The sequence below is a fragment of the Pelobates fuscus genome, chromosome 2 (genome assembly GCF_036172605.1).
Source record: "Pelobates fuscus isolate aPelFus1 chromosome 2, aPelFus1.pri, whole genome shotgun sequence".
Taxonomy (NCBI): domain Eukaryota; kingdom Metazoa; phylum Chordata; class Amphibia; order Anura; family Pelobatidae; genus Pelobates; species Pelobates fuscus.
The window spans coordinates 275,470,946-275,491,695 of NC_086318.1; the positions used below are offsets into that span (position 1 = coordinate 275,470,946).

The 20,750-nt window shown below is 42.3% G+C and overlaps 1 protein-coding gene across 2 annotated transcripts in view; it reads left to right on the forward strand.

Annotated features, from left to right (window-relative positions):
• Nucleotides 1-20,750, forward strand: part of TMEM181 (transmembrane protein 181) — a 211,671-nt gene that overhangs the window by 81,947 nt on the left and 108,974 nt on the right. For both annotated transcript variants that reach the window (XM_063443394.1, XM_063443395.1), the window contains exon 2: nucleotides 8,386-8,489. In XM_063443394.1, coding sequence (XP_063299464.1) covers nucleotides 8,386-8,489 — 104 coding nt within the window. The remainder of the gene's footprint in view (nucleotides 1-8,385; nucleotides 8,490-20,750) is intronic.

Genomic DNA, 20,750 nt, shown 5'->3' on the forward strand with positions numbered 1-20,750 from the left:
CGGAGTGCAGAATTATTAGGCAAGTTGTATTTTTGAGGATTAATTTTATTATTGAACAACAACCATGTTCTCAATGAACCCAAAAAACTCATTAATATCAAAGCTGAATATTAGTAGTTTTTAGTTTGTTTTTAGTTTTAGCTATTTTAGGGGGATATCTGTGTGTGCAGGTGACTATTACTGTGCATAATTATTAGGCAACTTAACAAAAAACAAATATATACCCATTTCAATTATTTATTTTTACCAGTGAAACCAATATAACATCTCAACATTCACAAATATACATTTCTGACATTCAAAAACAAAACAAAAACAAATCCGTGACCAATATAGCCACCTTTCTTTGCAAGGACACTCAAAAGCCTGCCATCCATGGATTCTGTCAGTGTTTTGATCTGTTCACCATCAACATTGCGTGCAGCAGCAACCCCAGCCTCCCAGACACTGTTCAGAGAGGTGTACTGTTTTCCCTCCTTGTAAATCCCACATTTGATGATGGACCACAGGTTCTCAATGGGGTTCAGATCAGGTGAACAAGGAGGCCATGTCATTAGATTTTCTTCTTTTATACCCTTTCTTGCCAGCCACGCTGTGGAGTACTTGGACGCGTGTGATGGAGCATTGTCCTGCATGAAAATCATGTTTTCTTCCTGTACCACTGCTTGAAGAAGGTGTCTTCCAGAAACTGGCAGTAGGACTGGGAGTTGAGCTTGACTCCATCCTCAACCCGAAAAGGCCCCACAAGCTCATCTTTGATGATACCAGCCCAAACCAGTACTCCACCTCCACCTTGCTGGCGTCTGAGTCGGACTGGAGCTCTCTGCCCTTTACCAATCCAGCCACGGGCCCATCCAACTGGCCCATCAAGGCTCACTCTCATTTCATCAGTCCATAAAACCTTAGAAAAATCAGTCTTGAGATATTTCTTGGCCCAGTCTTGACGTTTCAGCTTGTGTATCTTGTTCAGTGGTGGTCGTCTTTCAGCCTTTCTTACCTTGGCCATGTCTCTGAGTATTGCACACCTTGTGCTTTTGGGCACTCCAGTGATGTTGCAGCTCTGAAATATGGCCAAACTGGTGGCAAGTGGCATCTTGGCAGCTGCACGCTTGACTTTTCTCAGTTCATGGGCAGTTATTTTGCGCCTTGGTTTTTTCACACGCTTCTTGCGACCCTGTTGACTATTTTGAATGAAACGCTTGATTGTTCGATGATCACGCTTCAGAAGCTTTGCAATTTTAAGAGTGCTGCATCCCTCTGCAAGATATCTCACTATTTTTGACTTTTCAGAGCCTGTCAAGTCCTTCTTTTGACCCATTTTGCCAAAGGAAAGGAAGTTGCCTAATAATTATGCACACCTGATATAGGGTGTTGATGTCATTAGACCACACCCCTTCTCATTACAGAGATGCACATCACCTAATATGCTTAACTGGTAGTAGGCTTTCGAGCCTATACAGCTTGGAGTAAGACAACATGCATAAAGAGGATGATGTGGTCAAAATACTCATTTGCCTAATAATTCTGCACTCCCTGTATATATATATATCTGCCACAAGGCAACCCTCCATATCATACTGAAAAAAAGATATAAAAGAGGGTATGAGTAACTAGCCAGTGGTTATAACTTGGTGTTTAAGTACACCCCAAGTTTATACACACGGACAGAGGAGCATGCATGCCCAATAAAGTGTGAGCTTAGCTTCTTTGTAAAGGCAGTGTGCTAAATAGAAAAGCACCAACCTGTTAAGTCTCCAGTTCAAATCTTCACCTATGCCAGTTATAACCATTTCGAATATACGTAATGTCAGAAAGTCCGGGAACTAAGTTATATGTATGAAGGCTATAAGAAGCCATCGCCAGAGGTCAGCAGATAACGTTTAGAAACAACCTGCCCTAGATTACTGGATAGATTAATTTAAACAACAGAAAATGGTCATGTTTACAATATAAACAATAAAAAAGTTAATTGGTAGCGTGCTCGTTAGATTTGTCCCATCCGTAGATCTATCTTTTCTTTCGACTATAGCGATACACATTTGTATTCCTAAAGCTATAGTGTTTCTTTAAAATAAATCCAATTTAAATAAATCACATTCTCCCTCCTGGCAACATGTCAGGTAATGATTAATGGAGGTAAATTCTGACCTTTTTCCCCTCCAGATTAGAGGCCGTGCACAACACATGGGATATCCTCTAGTCTGGACAGGAAAGGCAGGCAGACACCTAACATTTATTTTTTCCATGTTTGATTTTTGAGTTTTGCATGGTAAGAACAACAACAATGGGGATACAGAAAGGAAAGTGGGTTTGGGGGTGCTTGTTTCCAATTTACATATCACAATATCACAGTCTCATATGCATTCGGTGTTAGACAGTGTGGCGAAACCGACCTCGCCACGTGTCCTTGGAGGGGGCTGCTTGCCCGCCTCTTCCCCTTGGACTATGGACCAGACTTTATGTGAATGTGTTAACCCAGATAGCTATACCATGGAGCCTATTCATATAATGAAAGACTATGGGAAAGACGTTAGCTCCATGGCAATTGTACTGTGTGAATAGGATCTGCGCGCTATTCGGTAGTTTTGTGCGCTCAGATCCCAGCTATCTGGGGATATGTGAAATGTCTGTGTGTTATGGATAAAAAGTAACTTTCTGTATTTTAAAGTGTTTTATGTCTTTCTGTAACCATGTGGTTAATGGAGTCTGTCTCTGTGCTGGAGATAATTGGATTACTTCTCCAGCACAGAGAAGGCTCTGTAAAAACCGGTCTGAGCTGGAAAGCTAGGGGTTTTAAAAGATACTTTACTAACTTTTGAACCCCTGGTCTGATCCATGCCATTTTTTAATATGTTGTTCCCCTGAATTGATTGATTGTGAATATGTAATTTTGTGTGAATGTGATGTATGGTTTTAGATTTATGAAAGTTGTGTAAAAAGTATATTTTAAACTGTATGCATAATGGGATTATGTGTCACACTAAGGGGAGGGGATGTGTGGGTTGCACCCGTGACACTATTGGTCATTTTATGCCTCCCCCTGGGTGTGGCCTGTATGTGTGAGATGGAAATAAAAGCCAGGCTGGATGAGCCAGTCCAGAGTTCTTGTTTTACCCTCAAAGTGAAGTGTCGTCTCATTATTGGGGGAGGATTTATTGCATGCTGTTCCAGTTTGACTGCTAGGAGTGCAAACCTATTCGTATGGTTCCTATTCAACTGTCTACAGCATTCAGAGGCTTGAGAGGATTCATATGCTTCTCTGATTCGGTGATTGTGGTGTCTGCCAGAGTGCTTGGAGTCCTCAGGAAGCGCTAGGAGCATCCATTAACGGAGGTACCCAGTCGGGGTGCCAGGCGATCCGTTACAGACAGTTTATACAATTTATGTTATGGATGAAGTGTGACATGCATTATTGTTCAGACATTATTAAAATGGTAACATTGATGGTATTGTTGGTTGGCATTCACTTTAACATCTGAAATAATTGGTGCCGAACTGCCGTTTGGGATGCGTGCCAGCTTGCCCATCTTTTGTCATACTTTTCTATCTGACCATTAATTCATAATCTGCTATGGATTCCAATCTATTCCATACCTCAATGTTTCTTTTTTCCACTGACTGGCTATACTTTTGATGCTGTTCACTTAACATTTAAATGGTTAGGCTCAGGGCCGGCCCGTCCATAGGACGGTGTGGGGCAATGGCTCCAGGCATCACTTGGTCATGGATGGCATTCTGCATGTCACCGAAGGGCGCCACAAAACATAGAAACATAGCATGTGACGGCAGATAAGAACCATTAAGCCCATCTAGTCTGCCCAATTTTCTAAATGCTTTCATTAGTCCCTGGCCTTATCTTATAGTTAGGATATCCTTATGTCTATCCCACGCATGCTTAAACTCCTTCAGTGTGTTAACCTCTACCACTTCAGCTAGGAGGCTATTCCATGAATCCACTACCGTCTCAGTGAAGTAATGCTTTCTGATATTATTTTTAAACCTTTGCCCCTCTAATTTAAGACTGTCCTCTTGTTGTGGTAGTTCTTTCTTCTTTTAAATATACTCTTCTCCTTTACGGTGTTGATTCCCTTTTATGTATTTAAATGTTGCTATCATATCCCCCCCTGTTTCATCTTTCCTCCAAGATAAAAGGGGGCCCCAAGAGATGGCCAAGGGTTGCCCCAAAGCGGCTCCTATTCAGCAATACAGAGTAGGCACCTGCTTACCAAACAGGGCAGGTGCCTACTCTGCCTATCCATAACGTACCGTGGGGGAGAGGGAACTCTCTCAGCTGTAAGGTTCTTCCGGTTCCTCGTGCGCCCTCTGTGATGGTGCCGGAATATGACATCATTCCGGCCCGCATCACTAAACAACGCAATGGAGATGAGAGGAGCAGGATGAAGCAACTGGACCTCAGGGAGAAAACTCCTAAAGGTAGGGAGGCCTGATGGCCTAAAAAATAAACACAAAATACAATTAAATCTTGAGTGTGTCTGCAAGAATGAGTAAGTGTGTCTGTATGCCTGTCAGTGTGTCAAATCAATGAGAGTGTATTGCTATCAGTCAGTGAGTGTGCGTCTGTCAGTATGTGTGTGTCTAGGTACTGGTTCCCCTCCGATCAAATTGGAAATCTTTTTACTCAGGCCATGCCGGTCTTGTCGGGGCTGGCCCTGCCTCCATGGCTGAGCTCATCAATCTTGATTACCTTAGTCAAGCCAACGCTTTCCTGAAGTAAAGCATTGTAAGCCTATTGCGCATACGTGAAAAAATGCCCGCTACGCCAATCAGCATCTCCGTTAGAGATGCACTGAATCAATGCATCTTGTAACGGAACCTTCGGTTAATGGACGCTTCCTAGCTTGCGCCGAGGACCACAAGCTGGACACCACAACCACCGCAGACTCCACAACCGCCGTAGCTTAACTGGAGCCTCGCTGTCTTCTGTCCACCCTGGATCAGCTTCTGTCCTCCAGGACCATGTGGGGAAGACCTCTCCTCCAGGAGAGCGTATAAGGAACAAGCTCTTAATAGAGCTAAGTGATTCAAACTCAGGGAAGTATGCAGAGCATAGCAATCCCCCCGTGTGATTACAGGGTTTTACAGAACAACCAATAACACATGTACATTACAGAAAACACTCCCAGCAATTATACACAAAATCCTCCCCTCTGCCTGTGATATAATTATGGTACACAATAGGTTAACATAATTCTCACAAGCAGGAAAAATAGTGTTTTTTTTTTTTTTTTACATGTACTGTAACTTTAAAACCACACATCCTGTCTTCATATTATTAATCCGCATACTTGAAATATGAACATACTCAAAAATCATGCAGATCCTTCCATTAGTTCAAAAGTTAGTCGGAAGTCCTTTGTGACCGACCGCAGGCACATTTTCCTGCCCAAAACAGTTCCATAGATTTGGGCTGTGCGGTCGGTCAATTTCACACTGAAAAAATGACTAAGTCCCATTTGAACATGCGTTCGAATCTTCGAATGGGACTTAGTCTCTGTGGCAGAAAAGAAGGCAGGAGAAGGTTAGGGTCAGCGGTGTTCGTTGAAATGTGTAGCCGATTTCAGTTACATGGATTTGGCTACACATACCGCTGACCTCGTTCGAATGAACAAAGATGGCCGCCGCCACGTGTTCGTTTGTCGAATGGCGACCACTTCGACTACTTCGGCTGCATCTGAAGTGCCAATTTAAAACTGCAGAACTGCTCCAATACAACTTAAAGGGGCAGCAAGAGTCTTTTAAAATCCAATCTGCTAAAAGTCTTTAACAGGCAATCTCTTACAGGGGCCATAGTCTTAAAGGGGCATTGTTCTCCAAAGTCACAATGTGCCCACCGACGGTTCTTAAAGGGCCATACACAGTCCAATAAAAGTCCATAAGACCAAATGCTGGTTTAAGAGGGTACAATCTCCCCGGGGCCATAGTCGCAGGGGAGGAGGCAGGCAAGCAGGCCTCTCCAGGACAAAGTGGCGAAGGGTACTTCGTCACACATCTCTATGTGTAATGTTCAGTGTCTCCATGCAGAGCGTAGAGACACTGAATGTAGGTGATCCACACTGTTAGCACTGGACTAGGAAGCATCTCTAATTGTTGTCTAAGTGGCTGCCACTGCAGATGTTATTAAGCAGTAATGTAAGGAAAAAAATAGTAAAATTTAAGTACATTTTTTTTTTTTTATCCTCCTTTCTAAAACAATATTGCACTTGCACTAAACAATCGTGTTACTGTGGCAACTGTGGGCGATAATGACATTTTACCATCAACAAAGATACAAAAGTGGGCGGTGAATACTAAAAAGGTTGACTACCCATGATCTAACATAATGAATGTGGGCAGGTTTTGGTGGGTGTTGTTTTATTTGGGGTGGGGGGGGGGGGAGGGGGCGGGAAGCATTTCATCCTTGGACCCAGAAAGCACAATGTCTTGGGCTGGCCCTGGTTAGGCTCCCCCCGGCATAACTCGGATAGCTCCAAGCCACAACCCCAGTTCTCTGCCTGCCTTCAGATAGCAGGCACTCACCTTTGTGTCTCCAGGATAAGGTGAGTCAGCTGTGGCTGTGGAGGGCTCTGTCCTGGCCTATTCAGAGGATGCCGAGTGGGTCTGGCTCTCTCCTCTTCTCCTAGAGGGAACACTTGCTGGGTGCCTGTGTTCCAACTACTACTCTTTCTGCCAAATGCCAAGCTAGGTGCCAGAAATGGCAAAGCTGTGCTTTGCACACAGGTTGCGATGTGTTCTACAGGGAGACATCACGGAGTGCAGTGCACGTGCACAATGCAATCTCCAAATTCAGTAGGCATGTGCATGGGGAAAATTTTCAGTTCGGCATTCCGAAATTCGGGATTTTCGCAATTCGGGACTTCGGCAACTTCGACACTTCGAAAATTCGGAATTTCGGGACTTCGGCACCTCGGGACTTCTCTTGCAGCCGCTTGGTAGAGAGTACCCAGCCCCCCAGCTGCGGGTGGGGGCCCTAACGTAAAATGATGGGGTGGAGGACCTATTGTCCTCACCCCTGGCCCCCACCCCTGAGCAGCGGGTGGGGGCCCTAAATACTAATAGGCGGGGGACCTAATGTCCTCCTCCCTGCCCCCACCCCTGAGCGGTGGGTGGGGGCCCTAAATACTAATAAGGGGGGGGGCCTAAGGTCCTCCCCCTAGCCCCCACCCCTGAGTGGCGGGTGGGGGCCCTAAAAAAGTTTCCCCCCCTAGTCACCCCCTCCCCTCCAATAAAAATTATCCCCCTACCTACCCCCCTCACCTTAAAAACTGAGGAGGGGGGGGGGGGGGGCCTTTAACTAAGTACCTGTAAAAAAAAAACAAAATAAAACTTACCATTCAAAGTTTTCTTTCTTCTAAAATCTTCTTTTTTTAGCCCCCAAAAAGGCCAAATAAAAAACCATAATAACCGACGCAATAAAAAAAAAAAAAATGAGCGCAAAAAATAATAATCCATCTTCACCCATGGAGGGCTCCGCGCAGACTGAACTCTGCAGGGCGGGGGAAGGCTTATAAAGAGATTTATAGCTATATAGCTCTCTGTCTTGATATGTCCGGGTATATCTGGATGTCCTATAATTTATCTGCTATCGGCATTCTTAAACACAGACAATAATGTGCTAATACAGCCTTAAATGTGTTGGGTGATCATAGTAATCATTGGTTTAAAAAAAAAAAAACAACATATAAAATAGTTGCACAATATCAAATGTGTAGATCTAGAGATAAAAAGAAACAGTCCTAGTGCAACACTGCAAAATATGCTGTCAACCAGTTATGTTTTGCATGTTGTTGCATAATCTTGTTAGGCATCTTTGATAAGAACAGTGGGAGTCAAACGTAAACAATATTTTTTTTCTTAGTGAATTTATTGCCAGGATTTTGAATTGCTGCTGCACTGGACATAATTTAACAGTGACACTTTAGTTTTAATTTTTCATATATACTGTACATCTCTGGAGATACTTGCACTTTCTAATTGAAATGCACTATTTTATAAAAAGAGGTTAGGTGAGTTAACTTATTTTTTTTTATCTTTAACACAGGGTCCTTATAATTTGAACAGAGAGGCATTTTATTTTTATAAATGTGTTCAGTGTTGCTTATTTCATGTTGTCTGTCTGGTTGCTTTACGTAGTAAATACTGATTAATTCCTAGGTATTTAAAGAACCACTCCACAATGAAGTTTGTGTATTCCATAATTTATCTATTAAAGTGCCAATTTCCCATAGAAATTAGTAATTTTATAAACAGGGGTTAAAATTGGATACTTCTCAAGCTGAAATGCTTTATGCGTGTGGAGTCGTGCAAATGTCAATGTACGCTCACATTTCTCTTTTGTTTTAATTTCTTCTATTGTGTCTTTTTTAGGTTAGCGCCAATGCGTCTCTACACTCTCTCAAAACGCCACTTCGTTTTGGTATTTGTCGTTTTCTTCATATTCTTTGGATTAACTGTTTTTGTAGGTATCACAGGTATGTTTTCTCTTGGTTTCAGTTTAAAATCCCAAGATTGCATCACATCTGTACAGACTTGCATAGTAAATATTCACTTAAAGATTCCAAAAATGTGCTTAATTTGTAACAAATATTTCTGTATACCAGTTGTATGCTTCCATGCTGAAATTTGGTTGACAAATCTCATAGGTAATGTGATATATAAATGATTTCACTATTCACTACTTTCATTATGCAAAGACTGAAATGCTGTATTAACACATACAGCTGAATCTGCATCTACTCACACTGCTGCCACTGTAATCAAAGTCTAAGGAATTATGCCTTCTAATTGAGCATTTGTTTTCCTGAAGTGATGCTATGGGCATCAATACATCTTAATGCATTTGAGTTGGTTTTATTTTCATTAAAGGGAAACTCCAGTGCCAGGAAAACAATCAGTTTTCCTGGGACTGGAGGTACCCTCTCCCTCCCACCCACCAATCCCCGGTTACTGAAGGGGTGAAAACCCCTTCAGTCACTTACCTGAGGCAGCGGCGATGTCCCTCGTCACTGCTTCCTCCTCCGCGCCGCTCCTCCTTCTGATTCCGTCAGCCGGTGGGCGATACTGATCCCGCCCACCGCATTAGCGCTCCCCATAGGAAAGCATTGAAAAAGATTTTCAATGCTCTCCTATGGGGAAATGAGCGACGCTGGAGGTCCTCACACAGCGTGAGGACGTCCAGCGACGCTCTAGCAAAGAAAATCTAGTAGACCGCCACCAGAGGAGGAGTTAACCCTGCAAGGTAATTATTGCAGTTTATAAAAAAACTGCAATAATTACAGTTGCAGGGTTAGGAGTAGTGGAAGTTGGCACCCAGACCACTCCAATGGGCCGAAGTGGTCTGGGTGCCTGGAGTGTCCCTTTAATGTGCAGTGCTCAAAATGAGTACTGTATAGAGCTCTTCAAGAGGGCATTTAAATACCCATAGGCTGTAATGTAGTGGTAATGCGGTTTTAATTCCCATAGATGGCAGCCAGCACTGTATAAAGCCCTTCTAAATCCAGTGAGAATAGAGGCTGAGCGATTGCTCTCTGCCACAATGCTTCTAGGGCTCAGACTGCAGAAAAGACCACTAAACTCTTGGCATGTCAACAAGCCAATTGTGATAGTTTATAGACTTTGCTAGCTGCTCACACAGTGGAATCTGCTGTGATGCTTCATTCTGTATTACAGGAGTATGTTCCTGTTTAAATTAGGAAACCCATCTGCTGATAGCAGAACTGATTTTAGCAGAGGATTCCTTAGGGTTTTGGCTAATGGCTGGGTAAGGTTAGTATTGGGGTGGGGTAAGGTTAATGCTGGATTTGAGTTATTGATGTTTTCGGATTCGGGATAGTGTAGGATTAATTGTAAGGTTAGGGTAGGTATATGGTGGCTGTAAGCATAGGGTAACCTTCTCAATATTGTGAATTATATCTCCCCTGATGGCTTTTCTGAAGATTTCCTACCCCTGGTAGATGGTTAGTGTAAAAAATTAATTATTAGATTTAGAGCAAGCATGTCAAACTCGCGGCCCACAAGGACCATATTTGCGAGCCACGAGTACATGCTGGTGTATTGCAGGTGCCTACTCTGCTAAAACTTACCCGATGGAGCTCAGTGTTCCTGCTCCCTCGCAAGTGCCGTCTGTAGTGAAGCCGGGCGCCGGAATATGACGTCATATCCCGGCATCACTAAACCGCACGAGGGAGCAGTGAGGAGCAGGAAGGAGATCTCCAGACAGAAGATCCCCACAGGAGCTCCCAAAGGTAGGGAACAATAAATTAAATGATGTGAGTGCAAGAATGTGTCTGTGTCAGGTCAGATTTGGCACAGGGTGGTAGAGTGGGGTGCTGTGGTTTAGTAGAGGGGGGGGGCTGGGATTTAGTAGAGGGAGCTGCTTTTTTTTTTTTTTTTTTTTTTTTTTTTTTAAATACTGTACTTTTTAAAATAAACCCACATTTCTATGAAAATGTAAGGTTTGTTTTTTTTGGCGGCCCAAGTAACTTAAAGGGACACTGTAGTCACCAGAACAACTACAGCTTATTGTATTTGTTCTGGCGAGTAGAATCATTGCCTTCAGACTTTTTGCTGTAAGCACTGTTTTTTCAGAGAAAATGCAGTGTTTACATTACAGCCTAGTGATAACTTCACTGGCCACTCCTCAGATAGCTGTTCGAGATCCTTCCTGGGTCATGGCTGCCTAAAATGCATCCAAACATTCAGTATCTCCTCCCTCTGCATGCAGACACTGAACTTTACTCAAAGATGAACTTTCCTCCTCACGAGGAGATGCTGATTGGCCAGGGTTGTGTTTGAATTGTGCTGGCTCTGCCCCTGATCTGCCTCCTTGTCACTCAGCCAATCTTATGGAGAAGCACTGTGATTGGATCAGGCCACCACTTCTGATGATGTCAGCATACAGCTTGCTATTCTGAGGCAATCTGCATGCAGAGCTACAGCTTCAGGCTTGAATACACAAGTAAGATTTTGCTATATTTAGGGAGGCATGAGGGGCCCAGGGGGGCTAGATGGTGGTTTTAACACTATAGAGTTAGGAATACATGTTTGTGTTCCTGACTCTATTGTGTTCCTTTTAAACCTTGTTTATGTTGGCCGTGCCAGACTTTGACATGCTTGATTTAGAGCAATCCGGATGATGCGTGAATCTATTTTGAGATAAAATATATTTGTGTACGGGATTATGGAAGGGGCGCACATTAAAGTGGGTGTAGTTTTAATAAATAAGAGTCGGTTGAGGTGTGCCGAAACCGACGCGAGGTTAGGCCTGTAAAAAGAGGGCCCACCCAGATATAATGATATTTTAAGAGGGTGTGGTGGGAGGGAATTTCCGAAATCGTCGAAGACAGGTAAGTAAGGGGTTTGCTGGGTTTAAATAGGCTCAAAATCCCTCCCACAACTTCAGGCATACGCCTTCTATTTGTGTACGGGATTATGGAAGGGGCGCACATTAAAGTGGGTGTAGTTTTAATAAATAAGAGTCGGTTGAGGTGTGCCGAAACCGACGCGAGGTTAGGCCTGTAAAAAGAGGGCCAAAAAGTATGTAACATTTATTTATTAATCATAACATCATTTAGACATATTATAGAAAGCGAGCCTGATTTCTTTCTCTGGATTTGGAATGTACCGGTAGCATGCTGAGGATCTCCAGCGTCCCATCCTCTCCACAACATAAGTTGGAACTTGACAACTTGAGGCTGCAGTGGCGGCCCCAATACGGAATGAATGTCCCGAGAAGGAATTTGGATTGAGGCCAAGACTAATTAACAAGGAGCGAATGTATAGCATGAACTGTTTGAGAGATGGGCAAAAATTGTACAAGCAACCATTTATAATTGGAACGCACTTATTATATTGAACCATATACAATACTTACACATCGTAAGCTGTAGAGTACGTTTGCTTAGTATTAGTAGACAAATCTTACCTGCGTAGACTCTAACTTCAGGCATGAATTAGACCTTTTTGACCTGCAGAGGAATTCTGGACTGCGTGTTCTTTTAGCTTAACCGTTACGTATAAGCAAGGACCGACTTCAGGACTTCGGAAGTGGTTAAGGTGGGGGATACTGCAGGGGACTTGAGACGACAGGGTTAGTGTTTATAAAAGATAGTACGTTACCTGGAGCTATTTCTTGTAGCATTCTGTGAGGAGGGAGGAAACGTAATATGTTTTAATTATGCAAAACTCAGATGCCCATTGAATCTCTCGTGTAGTAGAGCTGCTAGCCAATGGGTACTAACGGGCGAAGATAAGGACAATCCCATAAGAGTCGAGGCCGTGCCATTAGCCCTGTGCTTGAGAGAGGCCCTACCTATGAATAGGGCCATGTGGACTTGTACTAACTACGCGCAGCAGGGTGTTAGCTTCTTGCGGATGAGCGTTAACCTGACCTTACACGTGTGATTAACTGCATTGAAGCACAGCGAAAAGGACTGTAACAGGCGCCTGATGAAACTAACTGTTGTGATGCGAACCGAAAAATAGAATGCAAAGCCGTGATTTACCGTAGGGAAATGCGTGCACAAGAGAGGAACCTGAAAAGGAGCTTTGAATGTAGTTTAAATTTAAAGATGATATGTGTTCGTATAGTAAGTACCCCATAATAGTTACTTGGTAGGCTTGGGATCGTAAATGTTTGTATTATACGATGCTTATGGTGTTACTTCTTAAACCGAAACATATAGCATGACCGAAAGTAACTCCTGATGGACTTCTTGAACTTAAATAAGTGAAACGTGTGCAACGTTAAATGCGTGATGAATGAATTGAAAGCGCATGGAGGACCCTGTGAATGTCAAGCGTGCAGACAAGTCCCTATTAGTTGTTTAAGGATTTGAATGGTATTCGTTTGGTCGTAATGGAGGCAGAGTGATGCCTCGATGTTTGGTAGGAAACAAGTGGGAATTATGTTTACCCGGTCTTATTAGATTGCTAATGCTTATCCTGCATAGCTTGTATAACTGACGTCGATGCGATAATTGAGTGATAGTATGAGACAACATATGGTAATTTAGAACTCAATGTACTAAATGCCCCCAATGGGCTGCAATGTCATAAATAGTATATGTGTAATGCATGAATCTGGAAGCAGTCACTGTATGTGCGTAAGAGTCTTGAGGACCTGACGATGGTCCACTACAAGGCCTAACCTGTACAACGTGTAACGTAAAAGGCAACGTGAGACCCAACATGCGTAAATAACTGAATATATGTAAGAAAAAATGTCTGAAACAAATTGTTGGAGGAACCGCAGGTCTTGGTTTCTACTAGCTTGACCTGGGCACGTAGTGTATGTAGTATGATAGGATCACCAGCGAGTGACAAGTTGGGGTAATATATATTTGGGTATCCATATACTGCTATATGTAAGTATCTAGCAGACCCGTAGCCCGTAAGTGATAACGTATTGAAAGCATAGGATCAGCCTAGTATGATAGCTCTGACATACTGTTTGCATTACTGTAAGAGTATTTAACTCACAATCGAAACTAAAGCAGGAAATAAATCGCTAGGATACCTGATTTGGTTATTGGGACTAAAACATAGTGATTATGCAAGACGGGTCTGTAGTGTGCCGTCCCCCCCAGCTTACTAGGAGTGCGAGTGTGTGTGTGAGAGCTGGCTGACTAGCTAGTGCCGCAATGCGGCGAAACGATTACTCTAGGTTGGTGACAGGTGAGGCCCTGCTATTTGCCAAGCGGCTTGAGAGGCTCTATCTATGCGTTGGCGCGAGGGGGTAGCGTGGCCACTGAACGTTGTGGCGGGGTGTCGGCCTCTCGGTGAAAGTTAAACATAAGATAGAATGGGAGTGACAGATGAGGCCCTCTCTATGTCACAATGCGAGGCGACTAGCTATGATTTGGCCCGAGGGGCGTAGTACCTCCAAGTATGAGGATGGGTGTTGGCCTCGCGGGACCACTAACCTATGGCAAAGAAGCCAGGGGGAATAATAACTAGTGGACACCTAGGCACCTGACAGCCAGCCGTTGCTAACTAAGAGGGAAGGTCAGTTAGTGAGAGAGGACATACCACGGAACAAAACGTGGGTGGTAATGAGTTATGATCGTACGGCTTGACTGAAACTGGAGTGCCCTGTGAGCATGTCGGGGTCCAGATGGTCGGGACGTATAAACTAGAATGCGTGTACGATTGCATGTATGGCCCTCGGGACTCGTGGCCTTGTTTTGTAATGTAATACGAGTTTATTTATATATACATATATATATATTTTTTTTTTTTTTTTAATGCGGATCTTGGTCATAGTACTGTTAAAAACGCGTACTAGCCTTTGCCGAGGCTTGTTCACCAGAACTGCACTTGTCTAGTAACATATGTACTTGTCTGCGTAGGTGTACAAGGCAAGGTAATCAGGCAATGATAGGACTTAATGCAACGCTGAATATGTCAGGAAGTTTAAATAGGTTTAGTAATGTAAAGCGCGGCATAATTGTCAAGTATGCATAGCTGCGTTTCCTCAAGCGTGTGCTGATGAATGTAAGATGTGCATAACAGTCAGAGCGTCTGCGTTTATACTGAGGATGACCAATAATAATGATGACCTAGTGTGCCCTTACCCATTTATTTTTAAGACATCTAACTTTCATACTTACTTAAATTTACTTTCCCAAACGTATTCGGACCTCGAGAGCATGGTGACCAATTCCCTATCTAAAATGTATATATACTCATGAAACCAACAAAAGGACATCAAAACAACATAACCACAAAAACACATTTTAGTAAAACATCTTGAAAGTAAGTGTGTTTAAAAAATAGACATAATAGGTTATCTAACTATATTGAGTATAAGCATGACATTCAGTATAACGAGATATACAAATGTGGTTCCTAAATGAAAGGAGAGAAATCTTTTTTTTTTTTTTTTTTGGTGCGAACCGTAAAGACCTAATGTTTCTGTGACACAGCTTAGGGAGAGGAAAACGCACAACAAACATACAAAATGCCGTACTTCGGATGAAGTGAAACATTGTTTAAATAGGTGAGAGAGAGAGAGAGAGAGAGAGAGAGAGAGAGAGAGAGAGAGAGAGAGAGAGAGAGAGAGAGAGGAGAGAGAGAGAGAGAGAGAGAGAGAGAGAGAGAGAGAAGAGAGAGAGAGAGAGAGAGAGAGAGAGAGAGAGAGAGAGAGAGAGAGAGAGAGAGAGAGAGAGAGAGAGAGAGAGAGAGAGAGAGATGAGAGAGAGAGAGAGAGAGAGAGAGAGAGATGCACGTATCGAGTGAAACCCCTGGCCATTTAGCCAGTTGGTAAAGGATTAGTATTTGAACAAACAAATAAAAACACTAGCCATTTATTTCTTTAGGTCTGAAAACTTAAACAAGCATTCAAATGAAATGACTGACTAACATTAAACTAGTTATGTAGCATTAAGAGATATAACGAACAGTGTAATTGACTAATTTCCCCTGCCAACATGAAAGAGGAAAAGAAAAAAAGGGGAGAAAAAAAAAAAAAATTGTAAAAGTTAGTTTTACTAGTAATGCTCTAAATGTAATGTAAAATATGAATGCAATAACGGAAACAAATATGTGAGTCACACTTATGACCAGCAACAACGATATGTGAAAAGCGGAACATAGCCGAACTGCTAGCGGTATATATGCATGATTAATTGCCTATACGAATGTTAAATCGTTTAGAAGAGGAGAAGGGAGAAAGAAAGATTTTATAATCCTTGTCTTCAGAAACCTAGTGACCCATGCGAATGGAGCTGGTATAGTTTTTCCACGGGATGTTGAAAAGTGCACCTGTGGATAACACTAAAATAATGCCAGTGAAAAGAATTGTAAGGAGGTTCCTCGTGTACTCCCGGTCAGTAATAATAAGTGTTCTAGCCGAATGAAGCTTTGAATTGTGGACTTACAGTTTTGGTTGGAAACTGCCGACTGGGACCCGCTCGTGTGTAATACTCACGAAACTTCGCGTGGACGTTTGCTGACCGTCGTTTTAGGCGCGTCGCGGCAAATTGACGTCAGAGTCTGCGTGTACCGGAAGCGAAAGGGGAATTTCCGAAATCGTCGAAGACAGGTAAGTAAGGGGTTTGCTGGGTTTAAATAGGCTCAAAATCCCTCCCACAACTTCAGGCATACGCCTTCTATATATATTCCGGGACGAATGAATAAAACTTAGCTTTTATTAGCTCAAAATAAAAAATCAACATATCAGTCTGATGAAAGTCTGTGATACAGACTGAAACGTTGAGTTTTATTCATTCAACTTGGAAGTCCCTGGAGTGCTATCTTGTACTTTTGGATATATACATATTTTGTGTACGGCGTAATTAGAGGACGTACAATTAAAAGTATGTAGTTCGATAAGGACCAAAGTCGGTTGAGCTGTGCCGAAACCGACGAGAGGTCAGGCCTGCAAAAGAGGGCAAAAATAGAAGACCAGATAATTCACAAATTAGCAATCATTTAATCACATTATCGACAAGACAGTCTGATTTCTATCCTTGGTTAGGAATGTTCCCATTGTAAACCAACTTACTATATTTCTACTTATGTGTGTCGTAACACGCCCATTAGAGGCTGCTGTTGTATTGACATGGAATGAGTGGCCCGGGTAGAAGGAAGGATTAAGGCCTGGGCGGAGTAATTAAAGTAACAAATATCACAGTTATTAAAGACAGTTAGGTTTAGTTAGGGACCTGGCCTCAAGAAATCGTAGAAAGCAAAGTGAGATGGTGACTTAAATTAGTAGGGTTATTAAAGGGAGGCTTAATGGTTAATTTTAAACTCCCCCTAAGATTTACTGTTGATAGGGAGTGAATTGAATGATTGTGGAGTTTGATCTTGCCACTAGTCGGCACCTTTACTGAATAAGCAAAATGGGAGCTGTTGGGTATATGGTCTACACGTAATGTTAAATTCCTGTAGTTATAGTTTTAGTTGTATTGTAGGCTGGTTTCAAAGACATGTGGCAAAAATTGTGCAAGCAACCATTTATAATTGGAACGCATTTATTATCTTGAATCATACACCATACTTACACATATCGTAAGCTTTAGAGTAAGTTTGCTTAGTGTTAGTAGACAAATTTACCTGCTTAAAAACTCTAACTTAAGGCATGACGACCTTTTGGAACTGCAGAGGATCTCTGGGCTGAATGTTCTTTAAGCTCAACAGTTACGTTTAAGCAAGGCCTGACCTTAGGACTTTAGGAGTGGCCAGGGCGGGGGATGCTGCAGGGGACCCTTGGCAGGCTTGTTTATTCTGGATGAGCGATAACACAACCTTACATGTGTGAATAACTGGATAGAATCACAGAGAAAAGGACTGAAAAAAGGCATCTGACAAAACTATCTGACGTGATGCGAACCGAAGAATAAAATGAAATACCGTGACTAACAGTTGGGAAAATGTGTTCTTACGAGAGGAACCTGAAAAGGAGCTTTGATTGTGGTTTAAGCTTAAAGATCATGTCGTATAATAATATAATCGTTTACTTGATAGGCTTGGGATTGTAATTATCTGTATTTTAAGATGCCTATAGATGTAACTTCTAAGACAGAAACAGATATCATGACCGAAAATCAATCCTGATGGACTTCTTGAACATGAATAACATAGTGAGATGTATGTAATATTAAAATAGCGTAACATATGATTGAATGCGCATGGAGAACCTTGCGAATGTCAGGCGTGCCTAGAAAAGCCCCTATTAGCTGTTAAGGATTTGAATTGTATTCGTTTGTTCGGAATGAAGGCCAAGTGATTCCTCAATGTCTGATATGAAACAAGTGGGAATTCTGGTTTATCCTGTCTTTAATAGATTGCTAATGCTTTAACCTGCATTGCCTTGTATAATTGACGTAGACGTGATAATAAAGCGACAGTATGAGTCAACGTATGGTAATTTAGAACTCAATGTACTGAAATGCCCCTGATGGGCTGCCAAGTAATAACAGTATATCTGTAATGAATAAATCTGGAAGCCGTCACTATATATACATAAGCATATTGAGGACCTGACGATGGTCCGATACGAGGCCTAAATATGTACCACGTGTAAACGTAAAAGACAGTGTGTGGGCCAACATACGTATTTAACGGAAAATATATGTAAGAAATAAAATGCCTGAAACAAATTGTAGGAGGAAACGGCTGATCTTGGTTTCACTAAATTGATATGGGCACCTAGTGTATGTGGTATAAAAGGATCACAAAGTTAGTGACAAGTTGGGGAAATATGTATATTTGATATCATCCTTGTACTGCTATATCTAATTATGTAGTAGACCCTTAGCCCATAAGTGATTGACGTATTGAAAGCATGGATTAGCCTTGTATAATAGTTCTGACATACTGTTTATATTACTGTAAAGGTATATAAACTCACCATCGAAACTAAAGCTATAACGAGGCGGGAAATAATCCGCTAGGATACCTGATCTGATTATCGGATCTGAAACATAGTGGGTATGCATGACAGGGTCCGCAGGTGCCGCCCCCCAAGTACTACGTGTGTGTTTGTGTGTCCTGGCTGACTAGCTAGTGCCGCAATGCGGCTAAACGATTACTCTAGGTTGGTGACAGGTGAGGCCCTGCTAATTGCCAAGCTGCTTGAGAGGCTCTATCTATGCGTTGGCGCAAGGGGATAGCGTGGCCACTGAACGTTGTGGCGGGGTGTCGGCCTCTCGGTGACCGTTAAACATAAGATTGAATGGGAGTGACAGGTGAGGCCCTCTCTATGCCACAATGTGAGGCGACTAACTATGATTAGGCCCGAGGAGCGTAGTACCTCAAAGTATGAGGATGGGTGTTGGCCTCGCGGGACCACTAACCTAAGGTGAAGAAGCCAGGGAGAATGATAACTAGTGGACAACTAGGAACCTGACAGCCAGCCATTGCTAACTAAGAGGGAAGGTTAGTTAGTGAGAGGGAGGACATACCATGGGATGAAAACATGAGGGATAATGAAGTAGAATTGTAAGGCTGACCGTAACTGGAGTGCCCTGTGAGCGCGTTTGGTCCAGATGGTCAGTACGTATGAACTAAATGCGTGTATTTATGTATGGCCCTCGGGGCTCGTAAGTGTTTTGTTGTTTTTTTTGTTTTTTTTATTACCTCTACCACACCTCTTTAGTCATGAATAGTATCCAATTAGTGACATTTTAGAAGCAGTGTAACACTTGCAATGATTACAACCGTAATTTAAATGGTACTCATTGGAGATAATGTGTGTGTAATTTGATTTGTATCCTTACTTAACCTTTTCAACACACTTGTGAGATTTTGCAGATCAGGAAGAGTTACAATTATCTAGCTGGACATGTGTTTTCTTTGTACTTGGTTTCAACAATGTATTTCGCCTTTAACCCAAACAGGGCATCTTCCGCTATTTCCAAACACCTGCCCTCTTTAATCCGAAACACTGTTCGGAAGAAATGGTGTGTACAGCATTGATTGATCTTTCTTTGAGGATTTGTTTTACACATTTGGTCCGAGGATAGATTTGTTAGGGAAATAAAATGAACATATGCCGGCTAATTGTTCCTCTTTTTTGGGTAGCTGCCAGGAGAAGCACATTATAAGTCTAATAATAACGACTAGCACCCCCGAAGTCGTTCGCAAGTGCATCTGTTCCCAATAAACTGCAAACTATTATTCAGCTCCCACTCAAAGCCGGCTGGCTGAAACGGGAATTCTTTGTTACGTTTTTTTTTTGTTTTGTTTTTTTCTGCTTGGTTATGGCAAGTATGGAGCAAAACTGTGTTACGAGGGGATAACATAGATTAGTTCAGGTTGGGTACAGAGTAATGGATATTGACTTGCTTGTCCATCCTTCAATGTAGACTAAAGTTAAACATTGTAACTAGCATGTTTTGTTATAGTTTTCTCGAGCGTAGTGCATGTACGTAGAATGTGCGTTGAGAAGAAAGCCGCTTAGATGATCTTATGTAATGGGGTGAACCCCAGGGTTGCCTCAACATTGTGTGGGGCGTACTCAGGTAGAGGCACACAGCCAGAAAATCAACCATAATGACTGTCCCGCAGTTTTAGGGTTTGTGTTGGTGAATGCATGCTGATCGTCAGCGAGCTTGTACAGTGGTTTGAGAAATGTCGATCTGAGGATAACACCGTTTCTAGTTGAGAAACCACCAGTACCATTATCCCTATCATGGGACTGCTACGTGTAGTGGGAGCATACGAATGAGAGTAACAGACAAGATAGAGGCAAGAAAATAGCGCAAATATACCAGAGGAGAACAAGTGTTACTAGCCAGGAGCATAAATGGTTAGCTATGTGAGGAAAGTTTACTCTTAAAGGGTCAATGAAACAATGTTAGAATCCTGCCTGAATGCTTATTATTTAAAAGTACATATGCTTATAACAAATATATATTAAAAGCTGTATGCTTTGTATTTTCCAAGTCAGTGCTAATAAAACAAATATTACACACATCTAGATTCGGTCCATAAAGAACAATTCACAGGATACCATACAAAATTATCAATAATTTGTAATTCTAAAAAAAAAAAATGGTGCAAAAGCCAATCACAGTCGGTATTAGCTGCACGAAACAACATTTGAACGAATGGTATGGCAGGTGTATTGTGTGTTCGTATGTTTCGAGCGTTCGTGGGTTTTGTTCGTATGAAATATGTAAGATTTGAATTGAGAAGGTTTCAAACGGCGGTAATAGCCTGAATGCGGCTATTCTTGCCGATTACCTGGTGTTCGCATGTTTGGCGGTTCGTGTTCGTTAGTTTGA